At 40.9% G+C, this 27919-nt stretch overlaps 4 protein-coding genes and 1 non-coding gene across 10 annotated transcripts; 3 read left to right on the top strand and 2 right to left on the bottom strand.

Annotated features, from left to right (window-relative positions):
* Nucleotides 1–1548: 1548 nt before the first annotated feature.
* Nucleotides 1549–8956, bottom strand: pla2g7 (phospholipase A2, group VII (platelet-activating factor acetylhydrolase, plasma)). 4 transcript variants are annotated; one of them, XM_034579304.1, is made up of 11 exons: nt 8573–8881; nt 7932–8059; nt 6661–6811; nt 6243–6336; nt 6056–6124; nt 4653–4818; nt 4135–4248; nt 3154–3245; nt 2685–2855; nt 2430–2578; nt 1549–2339 (listed from the first exon to the last, which is right to left on the bottom strand). In XM_034579304.1, the coding sequence occupies exons 1-11, from the start codon at nt 8634–8636 to the stop codon at nt 2239–2241; spliced, it is 1299 nt and encodes a 432-aa protein (XP_034435195.1). In that variant the 5' UTR covers nt 8637–8881; the 3' UTR covers nt 1549–2238. The 4 variants fall into 4 exon arrangements, with proteins under 4 accessions (XP_034435195.1, XP_034435199.1, XP_034435198.1 ...); XM_034579308.1 differs by having other exon boundaries at nt 7932–8176; nt 8746–8878; XM_034579307.1 differs by having other exon boundaries at nt 7932–8176; nt 8573–8783.
* ints9 (integrator complex subunit 9) lies at nt 8886–18546 on the top strand. 3 transcript variants are annotated; one of them, XM_034579302.1, is made up of 17 exons: nt 8886–8999; nt 10215–10342; nt 10490–10550; nt 10731–10793; nt 11143–11282; nt 11466–11552; nt 11753–11873; nt 12607–12741; nt 13395–13506; nt 13707–13887; nt 14229–14289; nt 14607–14778; nt 14895–15019; nt 16717–16884; nt 17181–17279; nt 17517–17654; nt 18155–18546. In XM_034579302.1, the coding sequence occupies exons 2-17, from the start codon at nt 10278–10280 to the stop codon at nt 18329–18331; spliced, it is 1905 nt and encodes a 634-aa protein (XP_034435193.1). In that variant the 5' UTR covers nt 8886–8999; nt 10215–10277; the 3' UTR covers nt 18332–18546. The 3 variants fall into 3 exon arrangements, with proteins under 3 accessions (XP_034435193.1, XP_034435194.1, XP_034435192.1); XM_034579301.1 differs by lacking the exon at nt 8886–8999 and adding an exon at nt 9738–9867; XM_034579303.1 differs by lacking the exons at nt 8886–8999; nt 17517–17654; nt 18155–18546 and adding an exon at nt 9549–9867 and having other exon boundaries at nt 17049–17185.
* An 869-nt stretch (nt 18547–19415) lies between these two features.
* Nucleotides 19416–23554, bottom strand: glrx5 (glutaredoxin 5 homolog (S. cerevisiae)). The gene is made up of 2 exons (XM_034579310.1): nt 23157–23554; nt 19416–21493 (listed from the first exon to the last, which is right to left on the bottom strand). Exons 1-2 carry the CDS (start codon nt 23452–23454, stop codon nt 21321–21323), a joined length of 471 nt encoding a protein of 156 aa, XP_034435201.1. The 5' UTR covers nt 23455–23554; the 3' UTR covers nt 19416–21320.
* Nucleotides 23555–24422: 868 nt separating this feature from the next.
* prkrip1 (PRKR interacting protein 1) lies at nt 24423–25553 on the top strand. Its single transcript, XM_034579309.1, has one exon. The coding sequence runs from the start codon at nt 24654–24656 to the stop codon at nt 25215–25217; it is 564 nt and encodes a 187-aa protein (XP_034435200.1). The 5' UTR covers nt 24423–24653; the 3' UTR covers nt 25218–25553.
* Nucleotides 25554–25659: 106 nt separating this feature from the next.
* LOC117758925 lies at nt 25660–25949 on the top strand. The gene has a single exon (XR_004613384.1).
* The last annotated feature ends 1970 nt before the right edge of the window (nt 25950–27919 follow it).

Below are 27919 nucleotides of genomic sequence, written 5' to 3'. Positions count from 1 at the left end.
AAGAAAAACAATCCCAACAACAAAAAGCACCACAAACGGTAACGACACCACAGGGAATCAATAGAAACAATTACGAGAATCGTGGAAGACCTCAGACAAAGGAATGAGGGACTGTAGTTTGAGGGGATTGTAGCTCATTCTGGAATGGATGAATCCAGATCTGCCCATGTTTGTGCGCACATGAGGGATATGAAGGGTTATATAGTTACTAGGTTGTGTACTGAAGGTACTAAATGTAGATGAGAGCAGAGCTGTGAAGAAGTTTGGAACCTTCAACAGTCGAGCTTGACGAGAGAATAGCATGTGAGTGTTTCTCCTGGTCTGTAAGCATGTCCATCCAACAGTCTGGTACAGGGAACAAGGACCAGTATGAAACTTGTGATGAACCGTAACACTGATACAACTGCTGAAATGTTGATTGGACAGCATGGCGATACAGAATATCTCCTTATAGTCAAGGACGGACATGAGTGTTGATTACGCAATCGTTTTACAGTTGGATAAAGACAGACAACCTTTAATTCTCTACAATAAGACTAGTTTGATTATGAATTTTTGGTTCAACTGTTGAATGATGCTTGAATGATACTCGACCGTAATTCTTGAAGTAGAAAACAATCGCTGGTTGGTTCTCTTAAGAATGCTCTATGTTCACATTACAGGTTAAGTTCTGACCAATGATTGGCCAACAGTGCCAGATCATTTACACAAGTTACTTCACTTTGTGTGACTGGACGATGGCAGCGGTGACAGCACACCGCCTTGTGGTGCCCCAGTGTTTAAAACAAGCTCATCTGAGTAAACCTTCTAAACTGGTGGAGGTGGAGATTAAAACCATGCACTTGGTCTTTTCTGCATTTATTACTAGGTGGTTATGGACTGCAAGTTGAAAACCATCAAAATCCGACTGGAGTCAACTCGGTGTGTGCAGAATATAAGAATCCACCTTGTTCTGTCTCTTTAAGAGCAGCCAATACACAAGAGTCCATGACGTATGTGGAGGCTGGTGTGAAAGTATAAGGTCTGGTGTGTGGTGAAGACAAAGCTGTTGGTTGTGGATATCTGGCGTAAACAAGTATTTTAATCATAATACCTACCTATACTTATCTTAATACCAGTGTGTAAGATTTAGGTGAAAGGGATCCATTGGCAGATATTGAATATAAAATAATTCTAGTGATATTTTCACTACTGTGTTTCATCTAAATTGTACGAATTATTGTTTTCTTTACCCTAGAATTGGGCCTTTTATATTTAAATATTTACATCAGTAGCGGATCCTCTCTACGGAGGCCGCCATGTTTTTTACCGTAGTCCAGACTGGACAAACTAAACACCTTTTGAATATTTATGAAACTGAAGGTTACCACAGGTTCTCTTTCATGTTTGGAAGGGGAGGGTTAGGTGAGGGGTATTCAGCTGCAGCATGCAACTCCACCACTATATGTCACTAAATTCTACACAGTGACACTTTAAGTATTACCCTCTGGTGTCAAAACTTAAAAAAAAAAAATGAGAAGGCAAACTCAAAAGATGGAGTCACATATTTGAGATGATGTTTTTTGTATACAAACCATATTTATTGGATTTGTCTTATATACAAATTTAGACAGTGATTGTATAAAAGTAGAAGGCTGTTACATTTCATTGGACAGTACTTTTCTGGCACACATGGTTTTTAAATGCAGCCTTTTAGTGTTTGTACACTTCTAATGTTTTACTTGTATCTGTCAAATCATGATGGATACATTTAGTTTTACAGCTTATATTAAAGTCTTTCTTTTTTTCTCCATTTCAAAGGATTCTCATTTTAGGCTTCATCACATTCACACAGCAATCAGAGTAGCTCCTGGGAGATCTGCTGGAAGATCCTGTGTTCACACAGATGCTGAATAACAATATTTCTCTCAGGTTTGATCTATTTACACTCAAAGATTAAAAATGATTAAAATGACTTCTCCAGGAAATTGCTGGTAATGGATTAATAAAGACTTCCCCAACATTGAAAAAACAAGTGTTGAGGTGCTTGTGCGCAACATCCAGGCGTCATGAAACAAACACTGCTACACTGAGTGTTTTACCTTTCCTGCTGATGAGGTAGAGATCGCCTTTCCCCTTCATTGCTCTCCAAAATGTTGGCACTGAGTCCATTTTAGATTCAAATGTTCTGGACATTTTGGGAGCGATCCACAGTTGAGCACCCGGGTTCCCCTGCAGTGTACGAGGCACAGTGGCAGGTCAGATGGAAGACTGAAGCAGAGTGATATTAGTTCCTTGAATGAGGTTTTCATCCGCCCCATCGATCAGAGGGTCCCACTGATTAAAGTTCTTCTTTAGACCTGCCATAAAAAAACAGAATTAAAAAATGTGCATATCCCCTTCAACAAATGATAAATCGGCAAAGATTGTGAGCTCGTTATTTCTCTTACCGAGATGGCGTTGCAGAAAGGCTAGTGTTGCTTTGTTGGAGAGGTCTATGGCGATCTCCGGGTCGATCTCTCCCTTCAGCTTCATCAGTTTACCGATCCAGTTTCCTGTCAGGAAGGTGAAGTCTGGGAAACTCTGGTGGACTGTGCCTCTGGAAGACACGCAGTTAGAGGAAAACATCACCAGTAATTCAGAGGAAACAGATTTACTTTTACCAAATCCAAAACGGCCAGCGACCTCAGTTGTGTGCACTGTACCTGATAGTGATCATCTTCCTGTGGATGACGGCTGAGTCCAGCTTCTTCATGCGGCTGATGTTCCCCGCCCACTGGAATTTCTCCGAGTTGATGAAGAAGAGCGGCTGCCTCACTCGAGGAAAGATTTCTTCATCTAAAGGAAACATCCAGGCGTCCAGCGCTACACCACACCTGATTTCACAGAGTTACAGAGTTCCAACATTTTAAAAACAACATCCAAGTCTAGGATTGATGTCTCACTTCTTTTAAATACTAATACACATGACTCAAGATTTGGTACTGATACATTTCTCTTTTCTTCTAAGTTCTACAAAATCCTCCTCTTCTAAAATTGACTTTTTTTTTATATTGAACTGAAGTGTTTTCCTTCTTACTAATTGACAGTTTGTTGGTGTAGAATGTATCGTTTCTCTGCTTCTCTTCAGTGAGAGGACATGATGGGCGAAGAAACCTTTGTTAATCCACGTACTTGAATTTAACGTCTTTGCACAGAGTCTCGATCACTGTCGCTCCCCCGAAGGAATGTCCGATCGCCGCTATCCTACACAGATCCATGGAATTCTGTGGGTTCACAGAGGAGAGGAGCGAGGGATTAACACAATCGAAATGTCAAACCTCAACAGTTACCTCATCAGCTTCTGCTTTCAGCCCACAGTTTAACAGTTCTCTCCTGACTCACACCACATCCTTCTACCACGTCTTGTGATAATGCTTCCAACAAACATGGGTCAGAACATGACCTCGTTGTCGGAGGCAATAACAACTACAATTAATCCAAGGACTGTTATTTAATTAATGTTGCATCCTGACCATAACCTTTCTGATATTCCATGTCGACAAATCTCTCTCCATTTTATAAACAGTTTCATCTCATGCCCGTCTTGTTTTTATGAAACACAGATACAGAGGTCATTCTATATCAACTCAGGAAGCTAATGAGCCAACTTAAAAGATTCCAATAATACTGTACATGTGACAATAGAGCCTGAGATAAAAGATTATTACTGCATTGAAAGAAAAAAAAAATATATATATTATATAATATTTCCACTTTTGCTTGATGTTTTCTTTACTGTACTGATATATTGTTACTGCAATGGAAACTGACTTTGTGTCATTATTCAATTCATATTTCTCATGACTGGCCACTTTTTCAAGGCCAAAATGTTATAGTTTATCATTGTAATCTGCAGACTTACTAATCGTTCATTAGATTAGATTAGATGAAGGTTGTTTGTTCCAAGTGATATCATTCTTTGTTCTTGGAGTTTTGACACAGTCTTGTGTTGACACTATGCTGCTGCTTGTCACTAGTGTCTGTTAATAAAATGGAAACGTCTGCATTACCATGGTTTTATTAGTCACTAACGACTGTATCCGGCAGCCGTGTCTGTTGAAACGCATTGACCTCTTGACCTAAAAAGTCAAGGTTGATGAAAAGGTTTCTTACCTCCAGCGTGGTCCAGTCAAACTGCGTCTGCAGGACATTGTGCACTTCTATCCCTGAGTTGATTTCAGTGAGTTTCTCCAGAGCCAGAATGCACTCATCCGCTCTCTGTTTCAACTGCGAGTGACAAGAACCATTCACACACGTTCAAGAAAAGGACAAAGAGCACATTGAAGATTTCCACACTCGCACTTAAAAGCCAGTCTTTGAAATTCAACATAATAAAACTGTTCAAAACAGTGAAGACAGTTCGATGGATGCAATGTGTGAGAAAGATCTCATACAAAAAAATTAACAAACAAGGATGTGGTTTAGCTTGATCATGAGCTGTGTATTTGTCACTGGGAGTAAAGTTCACATGTTGTGTAATCCATCTGATGTTAATCCTGAAAGTATGACAGAGGAATTATTTCTCCACCTCCACTTTGACACAGTGACTCTACTACGTCACTGGATTTACCTCCCTAAATGGATCACTAATTCTTTTATAATTATTACTATAAAGTAGAAACACTTCTGACCTGTTTATTTCTGAGGGGGAATTCACTCTCGCCGTGCTGCAGAGCTCTGTAGTACATCCACTCCTTCACCAAGCTGTCTCGGGCCGATGCTTTAGGAACATTGTCCTTTGCCGTCTCTGACGCCGTCTCCTCTCGAAAATAAAACGTAGCCGACGCTGACTGGTCTCTGCAGGAAACAGGAAAAGACAATTTGGCAAAAACATAATGATTCAAAGGCAAAGGAGGCTTTTACGTCGAGCTGGTATTTCTAAATTATAATTTTGATATCTTTGGAAATTGAACGCAAAGCTAAATAAAGACGTGAGATTATTAGAATGAAAAATAAGCGACTGATATATTATCCATTAATTCTTAAGGAAAAGACGCCAAAAATGGTCTGGTTCCAGTTCATTTTTGACACACTTAAAATATTCAATCGATCAAAACAACAGGAATCAATGTACCTTAAAACTCCACATACAACACAACAAGCTGTGACAACTTTTTCAATTCATTGAAGATTAAATAATTAGGCCAGAAAATAATCATTAGCTGCAGCCCAAAAGAGGAATATAATGTCCTTTATGTTGATATATAGGTCATTATTTCTATCACAGACTGAAGTTACATTTAGTTTCAAGTGAATTAGAAATAAGAATTGTAGTCATCTGTGTTTCACACAAGCTGATGCAAACAAACAAGAAGCAGTTCAGTTGCCAACTTTGTTTCCTTGTTCAGACAAAAGAGCTTTTGCTGAAACTGATATAAAAAAAAAAAAAGAGGTTATTTTCCTTTATGACGAGTTTGGTTTGGTTTTTGGGCAAAGACTAACTTGACAGTGTGACAGAAGCACCACAGGCTGAGCGACTGGACTGACCTCTGACCACGTGTGTGTCTTATGTCACAGCTTTAAACCAGGTCACAGCGCTGCCACATGCTCTCTCTGTGGCTGTAGCCTTCAACTGGCGGCTGAAATTCAATGAAATGCCACCTCAATCAACATGAGTGACAGACTAACTGTGGCCATTATGCTCATCTCCATATGATCCCCTTGTCGCAATACTGAAAAGAAATGTGATGACCTGGTTCGTACTATTGTCTGAACACCCTTTCCACTCCTACTCCACAGATAAACAGACGGCCGCTTATAGATGAGACTGCCCTGTTATTGTTCGCTTGGGGGACATCCCACTAGAATTTCCTCCTACTAACACATGGCCTTAATTTCCCATTTTCACTGTAAATATCATCAGCCTTCTGTATGAATAAAGTGAATATTCCTCAAGATTTTACACACAATTTACAGCATTTAATCTGATTGAATAGTACTGTAATCTGACTGTACTTCAACCCTGATTAATGCAGTGTAACACGCTGCCTTTGTTTTTAATCAGATAGAGAGAGAACACGTCATGTACAGTTACCTGTGTTCCACAGATGCCACGATGAAGCCCTGAGAGGCCAGCTCTGCACATATGGCCGAATACAGAGTCCTGATAAAACACCAGGAACGTGTCAATCACAACATTCATAGCGAGCGAACAAGTGAGCAGAACTTCCAATTCATTATGAGTAAATGACTGTAGCAGAGTCAAAAAACATCTTGTGTACCTAAAGGCTCCCAGGCCATGTGAGAAGATAACGACAGGACATTTTCCATTTGACTTGAATGGAGCATCCAAGTAAGCTGGTGCCTTAAAGGACCCTGGAACAAACAAATGATAAAAACATAAGCTTCATAAAGCACAGGTAAGTTACACTGTTGTTGCTTGGCAACGTATTTAACAGGACAAACTGGTTTTCACTGAATTACTTTGCACAACTTTGACAAAGATATGATGAAAACCGGTTTCTTAGCTGATTTTGTAACTGAAGATAAATGAAGGGAAACATCTGCTTAGAAGGAGTGAAAATACTTTATATTCATAATACAAATATATTACATTTGTTAATAATGAAAAAATACAACATGCACTTGTATGAAACACATTGGAAATGTTCTACATTTTATAAATTGATGTTGCTTTACCAAAGAGGTAGTTGAAAATCCTTTCACTGAGAGTCCTGTTGATCTTCATGAAGTCTGCCAGACCGTTGAAATACTCCTTGCATGGGACCCAGTCTGGTTTTTCTGCTTTCTCAGTCTCTTGACAAGGATAGTAGAGCCGGAAGAAGCTGCCCTGTTGGAGAGACAGAAAATGGAAGATCCATGACACAATCAATCCATTACTGTTTATTGATTATTATCTTATTCACAAAACATGTTTTTTTTGTGTACAGATGTTGTCTCTGTGAACTTTCAAACTCTTGTCACTGTTGAACTGCTCCAAAAGTGACCAGTAAAGTTTGGAAAGGAGTTGATTAGTTGAGTGTCATTACAGGAGACTTTACAGTTGTTACAGAGGTCACCTTTATCTGTAATCACCGACATGATGTGTCCCTGCTCGTGCTTTTCTAAATGACGCCTGGCTTTATCCATTGGTGAACTTCACTGGCATTCTACACTAAAATATATAGTTATTATTTTATTTTTGTATCTTTGCTCTAATGTTTAATGATCTTAAAATTGCTTTATTTTTTTCATATTGTTTGCCTTCATTTTTTATTTTGAACTTGTAAAGCACCTTGTAACTAGGTTGTAAATCTTGTAAAAGGTGCTATATCAAAAAAGTTCATCATTGTTTTATTATTATTATTATTATTATTATTATTATAATAATTTGTCACTATGTCTAAATAAGTGTGTCTAGCTTTTACAGGTCATGATTTCCAAGTTATCACATCTCATCCCTGATTCATCCCTTCTTTATATTATTTCCCATATACCACTACTACTACTACCAATAAAAACAACAACAATAATAATAGTGATAATAATAATACACTTAACTTAAATGACACCTTTCACAACACAGTTACAATGTGCTTTACAAGTAAAAAATCCAGAATTGAGGGCACACAATTGAAAACAACTGAAAGCAATCTGAAGGTCACACAGAGCACAGATATAAGAATAGCATTGTTACAGAGGAGAAAGAGTAAAAACAAAATAAAGATTATGAAATAATTTAAACTGTGAGTAGCAGCCGAGCTAAATTAAAAGTACATAAATAGATGAACCGAAAAAGTTAAATGAGTGAATTAAGACCCCAGGTCCTGAGAAAGCACTAATAAAAAAAGAGCGATTTAAAAAGAGGAAATCAGGAATTTGCCAGACGGATCTCCTCAGTGAGATCATGTGAAGTTATGTATAAAGAAGAGATAAAGGATAGAAGAACACGTGTGTGGTTCATCACCTACCCGTGCGGTGTGGTCCATCATGAAGTCGGTGCATCCCACAGGATTGGGGCCCTTGGCTGGAGGGATCCCGAGGTGGTTACTGCAGTTGTTCCCCATGGTGAAGTAACTGAGCGTGTACCCCCACTGATCTGTACACAAAGTACACACAGGAGAGCTTCACCACAGCCTGGACAGGAAGCTGCTACTAAGACATTCCTGCTGGAGGTTAAGTGACTCGACAAAAAATACTCTGATGACACAGTTACCTGTCAGCAGATTTAGAATACAGTCTATCTAAATAATAATAATAATAATAATAATAATAATTACTCTAGTGCTTTTAACAATGCTCAGACACTTTACAGTGGATTAAAAAAAGAATATAAAAGAATATATCTATCACAATCACACATTGAGTTAAATATGATATAAATCAAATAGTAAATAAAGTCATCAGTGCTCTTTTCAACTACACGTGATCAATGATATTCTATTAATGTGACACGTGACTTACAGGTGATGGAATACATAGTTTTCCATCTGTTTTCTGCTTTACATGTTAGCTCCGTGTCAGTAACAGCCCCACCGCTAACCGTGGCTGTAGAGGACATGGCTGCCTCTGGGTTGTCAGTGATAATACAATGTGTGGTTTCAGCTCCTACCTGGACTCGCCCTCTGGTAAATCCTCTTCACTAACAACTGTACAAATCCTCCATGAGAAAACATCGACCTCGGTTCGTGTCAGAGGCGAGCTACGGCTAACTGGGAATCCTCTGGTTAGCCTGTTAGCCCCAGAAACTATTCAACAACAACAACAACAACAACAACAACCTACCGGAGATACAGGAGAGCGTCGGCTGCCAGTGTTACTACATCAGTTTCAGAACATGACCTCGCAAGTGGAATGACTTTGACACTTGGGAGGGGTTTGACAGGTTGTTAGTGTTGCTGTTAGCTACTTAGCATAGCGGGTGGCTAACCCAGAGCAGTGAATGGAGTAAAGACGCAGCAGCGGTCTGCTGTCCTCTCTCTCCCCGCTCACACCAGCGGCACCCTCAAAACCGATGCGCGTTTACTCCAGGTGCTACGGTAAAGGAGCTCGAATCGGAAAGCTGAATGTCACTTGTTGTGGACGTTTGTTAAAATAAGTAAAACAGATTTTGCTTTACAAGGGTGAGGTGAAATATCGGTGTCACCTCTCAAGGATTTTTTAAATAATAATATTTAAAATCTGAAAGTTTGGAGTGCCATAATGAAAAGGTAGCCAACTTTGCCTTGAAGTTTCTTTAAAATTCGACATTCAAAACTTCTGAGACTTGACATACAGACAGTGAGGGTCACCATGAAGAGGAGTGATGTGAAATATCTGTGTCAACGCTCAAGGGTTGTTTTATAATAATATTTAAAATCAGCAAGTTATGAGTGCCATAATGAAAAAGTAGCCAAGATTGCCTTTAATTTTCTTAAATATTCTACAGTAAAACCTTCTGAAACTTCACATACAGACAGTGGGGGTCACCATGAGTCCCCTCTCAAGGATTAAACAAGAATAATATTTATAAATAGCAAGTTATGAGCTCCATAATGGAAAAGTAGCCAACTTTACCTTAGAAGTTTCTCCGTTTTTCAGTTGTAATTACAGCATGTGCCTCTGTAGCCCTCTTAGGTGTGAACTCCTCACTGTATAATCCTGCTTAGATCCATGGAACGTGATCGATGATCGATTATCAGGATCTTTGAGGCAAACTGCTCATTTCCTTCACAAGGAAAACACGCGCTGGTGAATTCGCTTTGCAATAGTGGGTTGCTGAAGTTACACTCCGTGTCTGCAGGGGGCGGCATCGTGCGTCACATAAACAAAGCGGAGACAAGGGAAACAGTGTGGAAGGATGCCGTGCAGGCTGTCTTTAAACTAATCTTTAAACTCAGCCGTCATTTGTGATAAAAAATGAAATTGGTGAGTAAACGTGGCAACAGTAAAGAGCACAGTTAATGTTTAAATAGTCAAACACCCTATTTGTCAATAAAAGCCTGTTAGCAAATCGTTTAAGGGGCTAAAACCTCCCTGTCTATTTCTCTGGGGTTAGCAAGGCAGCTAACAGTTAACTGTGTAAGCTACATACGCGGTTATTAGAGTCAACTGGTTCATCTACATAATGAGACTATACACACACACACACACACACACACTGGCAGAATCTCCACCCTGTACTTTAACGATTCAACCTGCTTCTAAAAACGTGCACAGTGCTGTTGGTACGTAGATATTTTATTCCTCTTCGTGTTTCGTTCCCCCTCCTGCAGTACTGTCTGTCAGGTCACCCCACTTTGCCCTGCAATGTCCTCAAGTTCAAATCCACCACCATCATGCTGGACTGTGGGCTGGACACCACGTCTGTCCTCAACTTCCTGCCCCTTCCTCTGGTGCACAGGTGAGTCCCTGTTATCAACGGTGCTGTCTGGGTTTTGAAGCGTATGTTTTTGTTTTATTTACAGTGAGGTGGTAAACGTCTGTACTTTTCTTTATTCTTAGTCTATATACTTTTGATCTGAATACAAAATGCTTTTGTCCTTCTTAGCCCAAGACTCTCCAAGCTGCCGGGCTGGGTCTCCAAGGATGGAAATGTAAACTTGGAGAAGGTACGAGCAGCTGTTTTTAGTGTGTTTGCTCCACTGAGAATTAAACTGTACCTCTATGTGAGGGCATCTTAAGTAGTTTCTGTATATCTCTATTTCTGTCAAGTGTTAATGTATTAAGAATCATCCACAATGATGCCCCTCAAAAGTAAACAAGCTGCGTCCTTCCTTCCATGTGTCCAGGAGCTGAAGGAATGTGCAAAGCGGGTGTTTGTGGATTCTCAGCCTGAGTTCTGTCTCCCTGAGGTAGGAAACCCAGCCGCCTCACATAATACAAATGTGGTAATGATAAATGAAAAATGTATAATTTGTTTGCACGAAGGATTCATGTAAAAGAAGATGATTTGTAGTTGTGTTTATCAGACTATTTCATTTTTAAATCAAGACTCACATTTAGTTAATCATTTAGGTACATTTTACCCAGTAAGGATATGATCAATAACATTATCTATAATATTGACTATGGTAAAGAACATGTGATTGAAACAGTAATTTTCCATTTACATGAACTTCTATTAAAATATGAATTATAATAAATATTATCCTTGATATATGTATTTAATCTGATTAAATTGTTTTTTTGTATCAACCACAGAAAGAACTGCTGGATCTATCTAATATTGATGTCATCCTAATTTCCAACTATCACTGTATGATGGCTCTGCCCTACATCACTGAACACACAGGCTTCACAGGAACAGTGTATGCCACAGAACCCACTCTGCAGATTGGCAGGTAAGGACACATCCAGATGTCTAAACCACTTTATATTGTTTCTGTGTATTGTTTACTCAAATGATTTTGGATAATAATGTATTCACGCTTGGGTACTTTATTGGTGTCATATCTTGATCCATTAGACAGCCCCTGGGCTTTCAAACATTTAAGAAAAGCTGCTTCTTGCTGTTCTTCCCTCAGACTCCTGATGGAGGAGTTAGTGAACTTCATGGAAAGAGTTCCCAAAGCCCAGTCTGCCACCTGCTGGAAAAACAAGGAATTACAAAGGTGGGTAAACTGTTTAATACAGATAAAGAATTCATATAAAAAAAGAGTCCATTACAAATGGTTGGAGGTTTGGAAAATATTTGTCTTCAGTTTCACTTGTCTTGGTTTGATTTTAATGACAATTAATAAAAAAAAAGAAACGTACAGATGCTTTTAACTTGATGCAAAATAACATAAATAAATTGTTTTTGGTGTATCAGGATGCTCCCAGGTCCTCTGAAGGATGCGGTGGACGTGTGGGCCTGGAAGCGATGCTACAGTATGCTGGAGGTGAACTCTGCTCTTAGTAAAGTGCAGCTTGTTGGCTATTCACAGAAAGTGGTAAGAACATCCTTCTCATTCTATTCCCAAACATTAATCTGGATAATAGTCTGTTTCTCCTATTAATTAATTCACACTCCTCTTAATAACATAAAAGATCACTAACACAGCACCCCTTGCCATGCTGTCTGTCTCTCTCACTCACATGCATGCAGCTACCACCACAGAAAGAATCCAAGTCTTAGAGTAGTAACACTCAAAACTCTGAAACTTAAAAATCAAAGGGAAAAGTTTGTAGTTTTCAATGTTAATGTTTTTCACATGTTTTTCTCTTGGTTTAGCTCCCAGTACAGGGGTCTGGCCCAGCTCTCTGTTTAAAGGGTCTGAGTCTATAGCCATAAAGAACATTATTCTAATAGTGCTTCAAAGACAGATTAAGCTGGTGGGGAGGAGACTCACCTATCTTCCAACTGCCTACATCCAAACCCCTATCCTGCTTCCACTGATGAAGCTCCTAACAGAGTAACTCTTTGACTTAGATACATCTATCTGTCACACTGGTTAATGGCAGCTCTCCTCTTATAGATCTGAGCTCTTGGTAAATTGCTAGGAATTAAAGTTTAGAGACCATGTGAGGTTCCAAGGATCTGTTTTATTTATTGGCTAAATCAGCTTAGTTAAACACATTTTGGCGCAGAATTACGCTTGTCAATGCTACCAAATAGCTGTATCTGTCCTCTTTCTGTTTTTCTATATTTTTGTGTTGTCATAGTGATAACTTCTTTCTCTCCAGGAGCTGTTTGGAGCTGTTCAGGTTTCCCCCTTAAGTTCTGGTTACTCGTTGGGCAGCTCTAACTGGATCATTCAGTCTCATCATGAGAAAGTGGCCTATGTGTCGGGTTCATCCCTCCTCACCACACATCCACAGGTAGGTCAACAGGAATATAGCGGGATGAAATGACACATGGGGTCATTGTAAAACCTGTAATGACCAAGAATGTGATTTTGTGAAAAGTGTGCAATCGGATGTGTGATGGATGTAAACTCCATTTGAAAGAAATCATCTTTAAATGATCTTCAAACTCGATCAGTAGTTTTTCTCACCTTGTGCTTGTGTTGTCTAGTTTAAGAGCATTTTTGTGAAAGTAATGGCAAACACTGTTTATTCAATGCTTGAGTGCATACATGGTGAACAAATACAAAATATGTTAAACCGCATTCTTATTTCAGTTAGTTTGTATTTGTCTGTGTTTGGAATCACTCTTACATTCAAGCATTCACTAGTACAACAGTAATTTTTGCATCCTTAGGATCCATTGTTGGCATAAAGAAGTAAACTAGCTTCGGACACTTGCTGTCGAAAGAGAATAAATTTCACACAGAAGAAATAAATAATAGAAGGTTAAGAATAAACAAGGCCTTTTGTTCCAGTGAGGTTGGCAAAGACATTTTTCAGAGCGTTTCTGTGATATAAACATGACTGGGACTGAGATGAGTGGTGTGTAGAACTATGATGATCTTACTGGACTGTTTTCATTGGTCTGATTCATATTTTAAGTATCTCCTCTTCTCTTCTCCTAGCCGATGGACCAAAGCTCATTGAAGAACAGTGATGTTTTGATTCTGACAGGCCTCACCCAGATGCCCACCGCCAACCCAGACGGCATGCTGGGAGAATTCTGCAGTAACCTGGGTACATTTATATTTATTTGATAGATCTCAGTCAGTTTATTAAGGAAGTAGGTGTCTAAATACAAATGTGTGATACTTTCATGCCGTAAAGTGGAAATAAATGATAATAATGGTTTGTCCCTAAACATTGTTTAATTAATTGAGGAATAACATTGTATGTGCTCATTTTTGTTGGTATTTATATTTGTCTTTTACCTGTAGCCATGACTATTCGTGCTGGAGGCAACGTGCTGGTTCCGTGCTACTCCTCAGGAGTGATATACGACCTGCTGGAGTGTCTGTACCAGTTCATCGAGAGTGCCAGCCTGGGCACCACACCCTTCTACTTCATCTCACCAGTCGCCAACAGCTCCCTGGAGTTCTCTCAGATCTTTGCTGAGTGGTGAGCAGTTGTTTTATCAAAATGTACTTAATCTAAAAAATCTGATGATGATGGAGACAAAATCAAACATCTCAAGAAATGGCTGCTGTGTGAATATGATCTATTGCTGGTGAAATCAGGTACCTACTTATTGTTGATTGCAGCAATACTAATTCACTGATTGTGATTTTCTGGCAATGTGCTTTACAGCATGTTGTTGTGTCTGTGAAATATAACTACAGTACTGGTACAGCACAGTCAAACACTCTCCCGTCTACACCCATGCTGATTGTTGATTGCTCACAGGATCATTCTGGGATGTCATGATTTGGGTTTTGATAATTCCCGTTTGATCATTTCAGGCTCTGTCACAACAAGCAATCAAAGGTGTATCTCCCAGAGCCTCCGTTCCCTCACGCTGAGGTGAGTCCTACTGCTGCTGTGTATCATCTTTGAACAAGTCAAATACTGTGTTAAACAGGAGATTTTTATCAGAATAGTTATTTAATTAAAACGATGTATGCAACCAGTGTCTTCAAACAAACTGTCCATATTTTTAACTATAAGTAGTTACTATGGACGGTATAGGAAGGATTGCAAGATTTTAAGTATATGGCATTTCAAACAAAGGCTAAATGAGATTTGTGTATTTGATGTTGCCTTGAGCTTGTTGGGTGAGCTTGGCAGAAACACTGATGTCGGCTTCTATCTTACACTTTCTGTGTTGTTGGATGTTTCAGCTGATCCAAACCAATAAGCTGAAACACTACCCCAGTATTCACGGAGACTTCAGCATCGAGTTCCGTCAGCCGTGTGTGGTTTTCACCGGCCATCCCTCTCTGCGCTTCGGGGACGTGGTTCACTTCATGGAGCTGTGGGGCAAGTCCAGCCTCAACACCATCATCTTTACGGGTAACTTACAAACACGGCTGTACCATAAACTACACGTGACTGAGAAGATGTCATCATGTGATTATGAAACAGACATGTTGCTTCTAAAAGATTGCGTCTTCATTTCTGGTCACCAGAGCCAGACTTCTCCTACCTCGATGCCCTGGCTCCCTACCAGCCGCTGGCCATGAAGTGTGTTTACTGTCCCATTGACACACGGCTCAACTTCCACCAAGTATCGAAGCTGCTGAAAGAAGTCCAGGTATGTTGTTTACACTGAATTATCATGTTAGAATCCCATTCACAAACTAGTCACTCAGTAGTGTACACACCTCTGCCAAGACCCAACAGTCCCTTTTATGAAACCACATTCAAATTCACTAGATCCAGATTTTTATTTAGATCTGTACAAAATTGCACACACTCATAAATATCAGTTCTCTCAACAAGTCTGGCATTTTTCATCAAAATCAATGAGGTATTCCTTGAGAAATCCACCACCCAATCTCCCAATGTTATAGAAAGAGGGAAAAAAAATGCCTCTGCCCCCTGATCTGTAACCACACCAAAATGTTATGCCATCCACGCTGGGCCATGATCCACCCTTCTATAAAATTTCATGGAAATCAGTTGAGTAATTTGTTTGCTTAATCCTGCTAAGAATCTAACAAACACATAATTCTGTGTCGGAGGTAGTAATAAGGTTGTTTACTGTCAGCACTTTTTCCACAGGGAGCATTAAAGTAAATATGCAGATGTAGTAAATGTATTACACCAACATGTTATGATTTTAGTTCATCGAGGGAGTCTCACAAACATGAGTTTGTGAATTGGTAAATAGATGATAATGACTGGGAAGCATCAGGATTGTGTTGCTCAGAAATAGCTGCTCTCGTGGGTTGTGTTTCCACACAACACTGGTAAAAAGAGGGATGTGCAACGAGCAAGTAATGACTGAATGAGTCAGAATCAGTCCTGTGGGTGAAACTATAGACTCTTTTCACACACCATGTTAACATGAAATGACACAGTTAATAGGTCTCTAATCATATTTACTAATGATCTGATCTATTTCTGTACAGAAACGTAATGCATGTGAACAATAACCTGTTTTTACCGGCTATTTCTTAACATGAAAAATTGGTAAACAATCAAATCTATTATTCTGGCGACATTATTTTAGATTATTTACTTGTATAGTTAAAATGATTGAGTAAACGTGGTAAAGTTCTCAGGTATGAAGACCACGATGAGAGGGTGAAAACTGTAATAAATGCGTTGTGGAGAATTCAAAATTGTGTACTAGAGTGTGGAAATCCGACCTGAGCCTGTCAGGTCGGGTTCGGAAAAACGTTTTGAAATGATATTTTGGGTTGAAGTCTGGTTCGGTCACGTTGGCTGGGCTATCTGCTTAATCTTTTTCCACAGCACATGTCTGTAATCTTGGAAAAACCTCGGGCTGAGGTCGGGTTTGGAAACAAACCCGACTCTGTTGGGTTTGGGTCGAGATTCATTCGTTTTCTTTAGGGATTCGGATGAGTTGCACCTTTGAGCTGCATTCTATTGTGAACCCTTCATGCACAGTATCTGTTTGTGATAATTAATTGTTTAAACATCAAGCAAACATATTCCTGGTACATTTTCTGCTACACACCTACCTCATATAACTGCGATCACATTGCAATTCAACTCCCATGTTCTCTAAACTTGAATGCTTTTCAAATTAACCAAGATTAAGAAAATAATTTTATCTTTAATAGCCTGGATTATTATCTAAACCACTTTGGAACAGGGCCCTGCTTTATCTTTAACCATAGTTAAAAACCTATAACAACAAATTTGAGGATGAAAGTAAAGACTCAAAAGTTAGACAGTGGACCTTCTGCTACATGAGCAGCACACGGGCCCTGTGAAGCTACCAGGACTTGATCCCTTGTTCCCTGTGTTTCCCTCTGGCAGCCCCTCCATGTGGTGTGTCCAGAGCAGTACACCCAGCCTCCACTCACCCAGTCCCACCGCTCCGATCTGATGCTGGAGCTGCAGCCCCCCCCTATGCCCTACAGACGCTGCTCGGTGCTCAACCTGCCCTTCAGACGCCGCTACGAACGTGTCTACATCCTTCCTGAGGTGAGCCACAGCACAGCAGCAGCAACTCGCATGAATATATTCTTCTTCAACTTATCTAGTTAAAGGGCGTAATAAAGTCAGTGGACTGTGTTGAATAAAAGATAAAACCAGCACCTTCAGAGGCAGATGGTGAGTGAATCTTTTAAAGTCTCTGGTGTTTTCAGGAAACAATGACATATGGGGAATAAGAAGCTGCCAGAATTCAAGATTGAAATGCATTATGTAAATATTTAGACTCCTGTCAGAAAGCAGGTGGCCAATTTTCATGTGTTTAAGTCTGATTGTCCCGTTCCAAGCTGGCCAACTCCCTGGTGCCCTCTGAGGTGAAGCCTGGCATCTCCGTGGCAACTGTATCCGCTGTGCTACACTCCAAAGACAACAAGCACACGCTGCAGGTGAGTTGGTTGAGGTCGCACCATGAAATATCTACTTGGACGATGGAAGTTGTGTATTCTGTGACAGTCAGGCTACATCCATGCGACTACGTTGTACTACTACGCATGCCCAGTGTACGTGAGCGGTCCGTGCTCGTGTGGACAGAGATCGTGTGTTTGACAATGCCGTTTCAAACACAGTAGTATTGATGTAGCCTCAGAGGCAACTAACTGTTTTCTTTCATCCTGTGTTGCCAGTCGGTGCCCAAACCCCCTCCAGCACCCCCCAGCAAAAAGAGAAAGCGAGTGATGGAGGAGCCCCCTGTGGTGCAGGCCCCCAAACCCCTGCTGAGTGGAGCTGTGCCCCTTGAAGCTTTCCTGGCCACATTACAAAAGGTGTGAAACCTGCACACATCGGTCTCAATGTTGTTTTTACAACAGCCAGCAGTTACAATTAATGTGTTATTTGCCTTCTTGTCATTGGAGGACATTTCACGCAGCTTTAGTATTCCCGCTTGAGCCCTGCATCTCATCCCATCTCACATTACAATCTCCCAATGGCCAAACATTACTGGGATTAGTACTTTACAGCAGAGAGCAGGGGTTTTACCACCGCAGATTTCAGGAAATAAAACTCAAAGACATTTTTTATTTAATTAAATGTATAAGCATGTTCCTGCAATAACAGATTTTACTACTTCCCACTACTTTGACATTTCCATCAGAACTTTTTAGTTTGAGTAGCCTATACCATCTGTTTTTTAATAGATCTTGGCGCACACATAAACTTTACACCGGCATTTCTTATTCAAGCACCTGCAGGTATCCATCTTGCTTAACCAGGACAACAAAACACGCCATTTTTGAAACGTTTGTGTTCATGTCCTCATTTGCAGCATGGGATCTCAGAGGTGAAAGTGGAGGAGACGGCAGACGGACACATCCTGCACCTGCAGGCTGACGACACGCTGATCCAGCTGGAGGAGGACGGGACGCACATCGTTTGTGACAACAACGAGCCGCTGCGCACCACGCTCAGAGACCTGGTTCTGCGCTTCCTGCAGAAACTCTGACCCGACTCCTCTTCACAGCTCCTCTTCTCTGTTGGTTTTTAAACAGTGTTCCTGCTTTATTGTGGGACTGTGGACAGCAACAGAAGCGTCACGAGAGAGGATGAGACTCTCACCTCAGTCATATTTAACACTGTAACAATTACAATGGTCTCATTGTAAAGTCCAGTTAAATTTTGTAAAATAATATTTTGTATTAAAAGATTTTTCAAAGAATGCTCAACATCCTCTGTGATTCTTTCATCACTAAAGAAAGTGTAAAACGTCTAAATAACAATGCAGAGACCATCTGTCATGAGGTTTTCCAAAGGAGGAAGTAATAAGTAAAACCGAACCACAAACTGTAAGTTTCCTCTGGGTTTACTCATCTAAATATCACTTCCAATTCCCTTAATGCAACTTTATAATTTGCATTGGCTCCATTACAATTGAAAACCAGATGTCATCTTGTCAGTTTGTGAGCAACTCATTAGCGGGAGATCCTGAAAATTCCCAGATGTGGTAGCATCTGTCTACAAAATGTTCTTAATTGTGTCTTAATAAAGTTCTCAGGTTATACTTTCAGAAGTGAACTGCTCAATCCTGTGCTTCTCCATCTTTTTCACAGGAGACATTTCATCATCATGGCAGGAAGGCACTGGTCTCGCTATAGTAAAATGAAACATGACAGTATTTGGTTAAGATTCTTCAGTTTTAGGGTCCATGAATGTGACTTACAGAGAAGCTTGTATACACAGTTTATTAGTAATACGTGTGCTTTTCCCTCTACGGCAGGTCAACGTGTCTGCTGTGAAGGAGCCTCTCAAACTGCTGCGACTGGCAGTTCTGTGTATCCTGTGATAAGCGATGATCCCTATCCGAGCTGTTTGGTGATTTGAAATGATCCAAAGCATGAAGATAAACTGAGCTTAGCAGGTAGCACCTTTATCTGGCTCACACATGTGGTAGAATGTGTGGCCCCTGTTCAGAGAGCAGATAGAGATTTAACAGCTGATGGTTTTACAGTCAATATCCCAATAGATCAGATTTACTACTCACAATTAAAAAGTCCTTGGCCGTGTTGCAAATAAAAACAGGTTGCATGTTATTTGTCACAAAATATTTAATTGGCGTAGGGTTTACATGCAGCTAAAATACATTTAATAATATGCTTTCAATGTACAATATCTTACAGCGTACTACATGACCATTGCTTTGATAATACAACTGTGTGCAGCAGGAGGAACACCTACAGGAGGATTGATAAAGATCACAACGTTCTTAGGCTGAAGGAGAGATAACTCAAAGTAACAAAACCCCCCCCCCCACCCCTCACACAAGAAAAGGAAACACTCCACACATTCACGGACAGATAGACAGTCTCCAACATATTCAAGTTTGTTGCGTTTCCGTCGACGTTAAAACAGGGGGGGCACATTTAGGATGGGGATCCTGGCAGGAAGAACAGATAGAAGGCAAATTTAGAAGCTACTGACAGTGCATGTCTGTGATGTCAGTGACAGTCTGGTCCATGTCTGGTTTACCTTCACCACTAAACCCAATTCACGCGTGATGTCATTGGACAGCATTTACATTAAACCATCAGCTGTACTGTCTGTCCCCTGTTCCTCCTCCAGGTGAACTGTGCTTGCTGGCAGTGTATTCAGAAGGTTTGTGGTGTGACCCAAGATAAAGCATCAGTAACACCTTCACTTATATCTTGTTGCACCCTGAGAGTCACTTGGTCTTGATGACTGTGGCTTTAGAAAACAGATGGACAATAGAGGTAGCAGGGATTGGAAAGGCCAGGATAAGAAAGGTTACCAGCAGTTTTGTGTTAAACCAGTTAAAACACCGGTAGGGAACCAAACAGTGGAAGTCCAACCTCAATGATTCTCCAACACGATAGTCGGACATCAATTTTTGTATTTGCTGTGACTGGAGCAACGATGATGACTTAACATTGTTGTTTTTTTTTAAACACATCTTTTAGGATACAATTTTGAATTTGGTGAAATTAGATATTAAAGAAGCAAGAGAACAAAAATCTAAGCTTTCCCTGCCTGTGTGATAAGAAAATATTAAATAATATTAAAGCTATGATCACAATTTTCACAACGGATCAGAGGATTTTGTGCAACATTAAAAAAGGGGGGTGGCAAAGCATCTCTTCTCATCACATCTCTATGAACCTGTTGTCTCGGCTCTGTGGCCCACGACTGTTTGGTTCCCTCTCACAGCAACAGTCTGACCAGCAGGCAGCGGTTCTCAGTGGAAGAGAAGCTGTTAATACCCACTGTGCACTACTTGCCCAGCACCAGACTTATTGAAGTTAACAGCTAGCTGGTGAGCAGAGTGGTGCATGTAGCAGCTGAAGGGTCGGAGGGGTTTTTCAGGAGTGCGTGGCGACCACAACAGAGATAGAAGAAGAGTGAACATTTGCCTTATGTTAATCTGAGTGACCAGAAATGGAAGTCAAGGAGAATGCCAATGAGTTCGCCATATAAAACATAAAATGTGATAATATGTCAGTGTATTGGTTTGTTATTTGAATCTTCTGCCCCCAAAGTGGCCAAACAATGTGTCTGCAGCTTTACAGTCGAGGTGAGGATTGTAGTACAGATGTATTTTAGGTAAAACAGCTTTGGAATCCCTGTGAAGACATTGTCAACTCATTTCTTCCAATATTTAGTTCCCCACCTGTCAGGTACATGATCTGTGCACATTAAGAGGAGTTACTCAGAGTATAAACAGTGCAGAGGGAGCTCTGTATCACACGTAGCTATTTATGGGTATGGAACACTCTAAAGCATATATATTCCTGACTCAAGATAAAGTGCAGCCACTAAAATAGTTTACACTTGTCACCTTCATCTGCCCTCAGAGTTTGCTTTTCCCAAGGCTGCCTACAGACTTGATTCATATGTGACCATATGAGTGGGGGGGGGGGGGGATTCAACTTGATAAACGTGTCCTCTGTGTAGTCAGCTCTTCTGAAGTTTTTACTCGTCCTCTACTTGGACTCTTTCTCAGTTTCCAGCAGTTCAGAGCGGATTCCCAGCTTCTTGAACTCCTCCACCAGATCTCCGTTCTGGTGCATCTGGAGCAGGATGTCGCAGCCTCCCACAAACTCGCCGTTGAAGTACACCTGGGGGATCGTGGGCCAGTTGGAGAACACCTTGATTCCTGGGGAAGGCAGACGGCATTATTGTGAGTGTGACATACACAACAATGGATATCGCATTTAAGGTCAAACAAAGTACTGGCAGATGGTGCCTTTTGGGTTCCCCCTTCAAAAAGAGTAGTTTGTATGATAAAAACACAAGAACAGAGTGGTTTAACATGGACAGTGATAGCCACCATAACAGAAACAAATGACTACAGCCAAGGCCAATACAAAGAAACAAAGATAGTAAATGTTTATGTGTGAAGCCAAAGCATCTCGATCGCCACCTGGTGGCTGGCTGGTGGCTGACAAGGCATAAACCTGGGCTGAAGTAAAAAGTTAAAATACACAATAAATATGTTTCTTAAAGATTTATGATCATTCTCACATGGTTAATTTTTCCTTTAAGTATTTAATTAGTTATTTGATGCTATACAAAAGGGGTGAAACATCATGTTTACAGCTGGGACTGACTTGTGCTTGACCTTGCTCCATCCCCCAATCACTCCTGCGTAGTCTCTGGCTCTAAATGACGTCTTGGGTGCGAGACGGCAGCATTTGTATCTGGTATATTATGGCTTCATATGATCATAGATGATTGTGTGTGATGGATGAAGCCGACTGTGTTGCCTTTTAAGTAAAAACTTAGCTGGTTAAAACATTTAATTTTAAAGACCAGATGTTGATCATACGATGTTTATAAAAGGAGCACTCCACAGATTTCACACGTAAAGATGAGTTTACTCATCACAAGCACGTCTTTGCCTTGTTGTTGTACAGTTTGGAGTCTTGGGGGACTCGTGAAATAGCAAATGCTCAATCTGTGGATTTCCCTGTTTAGTAATACATTTGTAAAAAGGTTGTTTTTGTTTCGATCTATTCCATCAGCTGCGAGGACAACACCAGACTTTGAGAAACAAGGCCATTTACATTCACTTTCAGGGAATGCTGAGTTTCTGGCCCTCTTCCATCCTGTATATCTGACCCCTGTACACCCAGATCTGCTTTTGTATCACTTGGGGGTATCTGACACGATTGCTTTTAGCCAGGACTGTGCAACACTGTCCCACAATCAGTTATTATTAGACATAAAGTTGTTTGGCTTTTGAGGAAGTGACAGTTTATAGCTTTACAGCATGGCGGTAAATAGCTTGTACTCTGGCCTCTGTGTGCTGCTGTTGTTTATCAAGATATTACATAGCACCATGTGTCCCCATTTAACCCCTAGATGAGTCTGAGTTTGCTGGCATGTCCACACAGCTGTTACACCACAAGCCTGAACTGACAACCCCCCCCATCCCCCATTTAAGTACACATATCTGCTGCCACCATTTGAAGGAGGGAAAGTATGAGGAGTTTTGCTGAAAGCCTCGTATATTACAGATGTTGTCCCGTGTGTGTGGAGGAGCCGCACCCTGTGGTGCTGCTGCACAACACTGATAAACCCAGACCACTTCGAATGAACCGCAGATCCACTGACTGCAGCGGATACAACCGGTTAGACTTGATCACACTGAAGTGTTGGAGCAGGAAACATGGCTGACAGGTGCTAACATTGACACGGACACTAGTTCAACTTTGTAAACACAATCTATCTCCAGCTCCACTGTCACCAAGTCTCCAGTCGAAGTGACGGGTGACAACTTTCCGCCGCCATGCGAGGATCGCGCCGCTCCACTTCACCTTCTCTCAGCTCCTGGTCGTCCAGCACGTTGTAGGCAGCGTAGTCGTCCACTCCGTGCATCCGGAGGATCTGCACCACCGCGTTACTGAAGCCGCACATGGGCTGAGCCGGTGTCCCCTTGATGAACACCACCACCTTGTCCTTCGTCACCTTCTCGCCAAGGTCCTTCTGGACGTCCGCCGCCGCCGCGCACAGGAGCCGCCGGCCCGGGGCCGACCACACGTCGGCTGGCCTGGGCCCGTAGACCGCGGCCCCGGACCGGAGACACCGAGCTGTGGCTCTGATGAAGCTGTTCATGGCCTCGGGTTAGTTCTGTGTTTAAAAGAGCAGGAGAGATGTCGGTAGAAAGCGAAATAACTTCAAGTCAGTTACTCAACACACTTAATACTGGAGGAGGGCGGGACCTGGACGCTGATTGGATAGCTACGCCCACACAACGTCTAATCTGATATGCAGTTGGTAGAGCCAGACGTCAATTACATTAGTAATCGATAGAATTCTACTCAAACTGACAAACAAATAACAATAAAATAATATAACCACATATACAGAATAATCAGAATTTTTTTTCTTGAGAGAAAAGCTAATATTATAAAAGTAAAACAATTATTTCCGGGTTACGGAAGCCTTCAAGAACTTCCGGGTCGACTTCAGCTAGCAGGAAGTAGTAATGGCGAGATGAAGCTTCATGAAGCTTCATGAAGCATTGAAGCTTTCCATCCGATGGGTCCACTCATGGGCCGAAGCTTCATGGTGCTTCATTTGCTCTACTGGGCCATCAAGTGGACAATAAATGTAAAACAGGAAGAGTGATTATAATGACACCATGGCTTTGGCGTGTGACGCTTTGAATTGAATAAATGAAGGAATGATGTTTGTGATGCCAATACATAAATTATGAACTTATTAATATGGTGTCTGTCTTTATGATACAATGGCGGGGTCAAAAGGGAAAGTGGAAACAAATTGGGCAGAGGGTTGTGATGTGAATGTGCTTGTGTTACTTGTAACACGTAAAAATAGGGACAACATTTTATTCATTTTTATTTAAAAATAACAACTTTTCCACAGTGCTGGGTTTCAGCCGGTTTCTTTTTTTTTTGCAAACAAACGCGCAATAAAGTCCCAAGAACACAACATGTGAGGGGAGGGGGGGCATTGCGTTTCGCTGCCCCTTATATTTCGAATCACACGCCAAACCCGAGAACCATTTCCTGAATCAGTCACGTGGTACGGCCGGCTCGCGAGGCTTCGAACGTCACCACATACGTCATCAACACGAGCCTCGATACGCGCTTCACACAAATCTTCCTGGATTACTCGACACACGCTTCGAAGCCTCGACACGGAAAGATATACAGAATAATCCGAATTTGTTTTCTTCAGGGAAAAGCTAATATTAAAAAAGTAAAACAATTATTTCCGGGTTACGGAAGCCCTCAAGAACTTCCGGTTTGACTTCAGCTAGCAGGAAGTAAACTGCAATCGTTTGAAAGATGGCGGCGCACACGCAAAAGCATAACAAGCCGGGGAAAGCTGGGGGGAAAGAGGCCCAGCCTCTGATAATCGCCAAAACCCCGGCGGAGGAGCAGCGTCTGAAGCTGGAGAGGTTGATGCGCAACCCGGACAAGCTCGCTCCAATCCCAGACCGACTTAAAGAATGGAACCCGCGGGCTCCGCCGGAGTTCGTCCGGGACGTGATGGGCTCCAGCGCCGGCGCAGGCAGCGGCGAGTTCCACGTTTACCGGCACCTCCGCCGCAGAGAGTACCAGAGACAGGACTTCCTGGACAAGGTGGCAGAGAAGCAGGATAAGGACGTGGAGTATCTGGACAAGGTGGAGCTGAACAAGCTGGCGGCCGACGAGAGGACGGCCAAGCGCCGGAAGAAGCGCGATAAGATAAAGGAGAAGAAGCTGATGGCGAAGAAGGCGAAACTAGAAAGTAACAATAAGACGGAAGACGGCGCCGATAAGAGCTCAGACGACAGTGAAGAGGAGGATGAGGATAGAGAGGCTGAAGATGATGCTGAGACTCCGAGCTTCATCATGGGGAAGAAATAAGTGTGTCCTGCTGCTGAGGAGATCCCAAGAGACCCAGTGGAAAAGACAAAGACACATCAGTGGTGGACCCTGTGTTGCCACGGGACTGTTTGGACTGTCTAGTTTAAGAGACAAGACCCCACAATAGTCGTCAGTGTCCCAGTTTGAAAGAAAAGATCTTGAGACCCTTCTGATTCTTTTTGTAATCATTCGAGTGTTAGATCACACATTTCGGCTAATAGTCATATTTAGGGATTTCAATAATTTGCTGAAGTAGGATTGTTGGGAATTTTGTAATCTTCTATATATTTTGCAGCGTTGTCCATGTTTTTAATAAAAAAATCACCATGTACATAACATTACAGTGTTATTGAATTTGTTTTCAGTGAAGGTTGGTATTAAATGGCTGGTAAAAATCAAACTGTGCATACGGTGTATCTGCATTCTGTATGTAAGCAGCGTCTGTGCAGCCTTGTGAGCCTGCCCCTTGCAAACCCTGTTGCCTGTGGGCCACAACAAGGCTGCAGAAAGCAACACAAAGAATGAAAAGGCGTGACTTCTCGAGGCTCGGGAGCTTCACGTGCGATGTTCCTTGGACAGACTCCTGCCTCCCACGGAGGTGGTGGTTTCGCTCTGTGGCCATCACCTTTCTTGAGGCAGGTAGAGCAAAGAAAGGGGGAAAAAAAATGGCAGCTAGATATTGTTTGAAGCTGAAGAAGCTCTTCCTGTCAGACACTTTCACCTGCCACACTCGTATCTTGACACCCCCGCCACACACACTCAGCACTGCTTTGATGTAAGAAATTAAAACGCACCCAGAAGACAATTTTTTCATCTCTGTATTATTATTCTCATATTGCTGATGTAAGCTTGAGACATTTCTGTGTAGGCCTGTTGAATACAGACATTCAGTCCAACAGGCTTCAGTTTATCTGCCATGAAGATTATATCTGATCAATTTTAAACCTTTGTTCAGAAATTCCCCTCTTTGCCCTCATGGGACTTCTGCGGCTCTAAAAGGTCTAAAATTCAATAATCTGAATTTAAATCCTTACAACGACTGGAATATATTAAAATATCACATGCTGGCTCTTAAATATGTTAATTTTCATTTAATGCTACTTCAGTCATGCTTTAAAATTCGGTTATAAGGTAAATGTTTAGGCTTGCGTGCACAGTTTGTAATGTCTCTGTGTGTTTTAGTTATTTCTCAGTGATGTGGATATAAGCACACCAATCTGACGGTATCTCACTGCACTCAGCTTGACTGTGAAAGACTATACCTACTGTCCCAGAAGGTAGTTTTTTAGACAATGTAGTGTTTTGAAGGTTTATCTAATTTGCTTCTTCACCTTATCTTTAATGACAGGGAAGTGTAACTAATTCTGGGACTCTGATATACCTTCATATCTGTTGTACTTGACGTAGGACTTCAATTTCATTTATTATTCATTCATTATGAAACCTGCAGAAACCCTGCCCTCATGGGTGAAGGGTTAAAATAACAGTTTAGCATCTGTCCCTTATATGTCAATTATCTTTTTTAGGCTTAGGTCAAAAGGTTTTCTGACATATCCTGACATTAAAACTGTTGCAGACCAGCTGAAGCTTTTACATTTACTGTTTCTTAATCTCTGGCCCTAGACTAATTGTTGGTTTCATGTCACCACTCTCTTGAATGTGCGTCTTCACCCTCCTGATCTCCTCAAAAGAACATTGTGCTGCTGTGATTTATGAATTGTGTGTGTATTATAAACTGCAGATTTCTTAAATTGGACCCTGCTCCCTGTTGGAGGACTTCTCCCGTTTTAGATGCATGTGAGTTCCCCTGGGAGAGTGAGTCAGGAACAGCACAGAATTCTAATAAAATGTGGGTCAGTGTAAAAAAAACGAATTACACAACTCATTTTATTTCAGTGAATCAAATTCAGATCCAGAGTTTAGCTTCTTACATTATTAAAAACTTCAAGTCTGTGTTTAATAATTTTTTATTAAGTCAGTCCATTAACTGACATAAATGAAAAATGACTTATGATGGTTGGATATGATGCAAGATGAAAAGATAGAGTAATAAATGGAAATGCATGTTTTTGTGCAGTTTAACAAAGAAACTGCTCAGTCAAAATATACAGTGTAAATCACAAAGTCGTGTTTGTATGCACATTGTAATGTGTCATTTAATAAAATATATGCCAGGGAAAGAAAAAAAGAAAATATATTTAGGTATAAACTTAAAGGTTTGGATTCAGTAAGTATTTAAGAAGAATTTGGTGCTAGCAGTTTTCGGTTAATATAAGTATAAGTAAAAAACACTGTAAATGCTCAGTGACAAGTAAGAGACCTGTAAAAACATCATAGGTAAAAGTATTCATCCCTGTAAAAGTTATGTTTTATTGGACCTTATTATTCATCCACAAATGAACAAACAGCATTGATCTAAGTCCAAAAAGTGGAACTAATTTATACTTAAGAGTTACAGTTTACAGCACACCTCATGTTTTGCATGTACTATATTTATCAGCAAAGTACTATTACCTCAAACTTGTACTTAAAGAACTAGATGAAGTGTGCCAAGGTACAATTAAGCACTTGACAAAGAGTAGAACGATACACTTTAAATAATACTTTAAATTCAATAAACAATTTCAATCTCAATTAAGATTTTTTGTCAGTTTTGTGTTATATATTTGTACATAATATTACCTGGTGTGGCCAAACCAAAG

The sequence above is a fragment of the Hippoglossus hippoglossus genome, chromosome 24 (assembly GCF_009819705.1).
Source record: "Hippoglossus hippoglossus isolate fHipHip1 chromosome 24, fHipHip1.pri, whole genome shotgun sequence".
Lineage (NCBI taxonomy): Eukaryota > Metazoa > Chordata > Actinopteri > Pleuronectiformes > Pleuronectidae > Hippoglossus > Hippoglossus hippoglossus.
The sequence above is the reverse complement of the archived record's forward strand: the minus strand, read 5'-3'. Positions and strand labels throughout refer to the sequence as shown.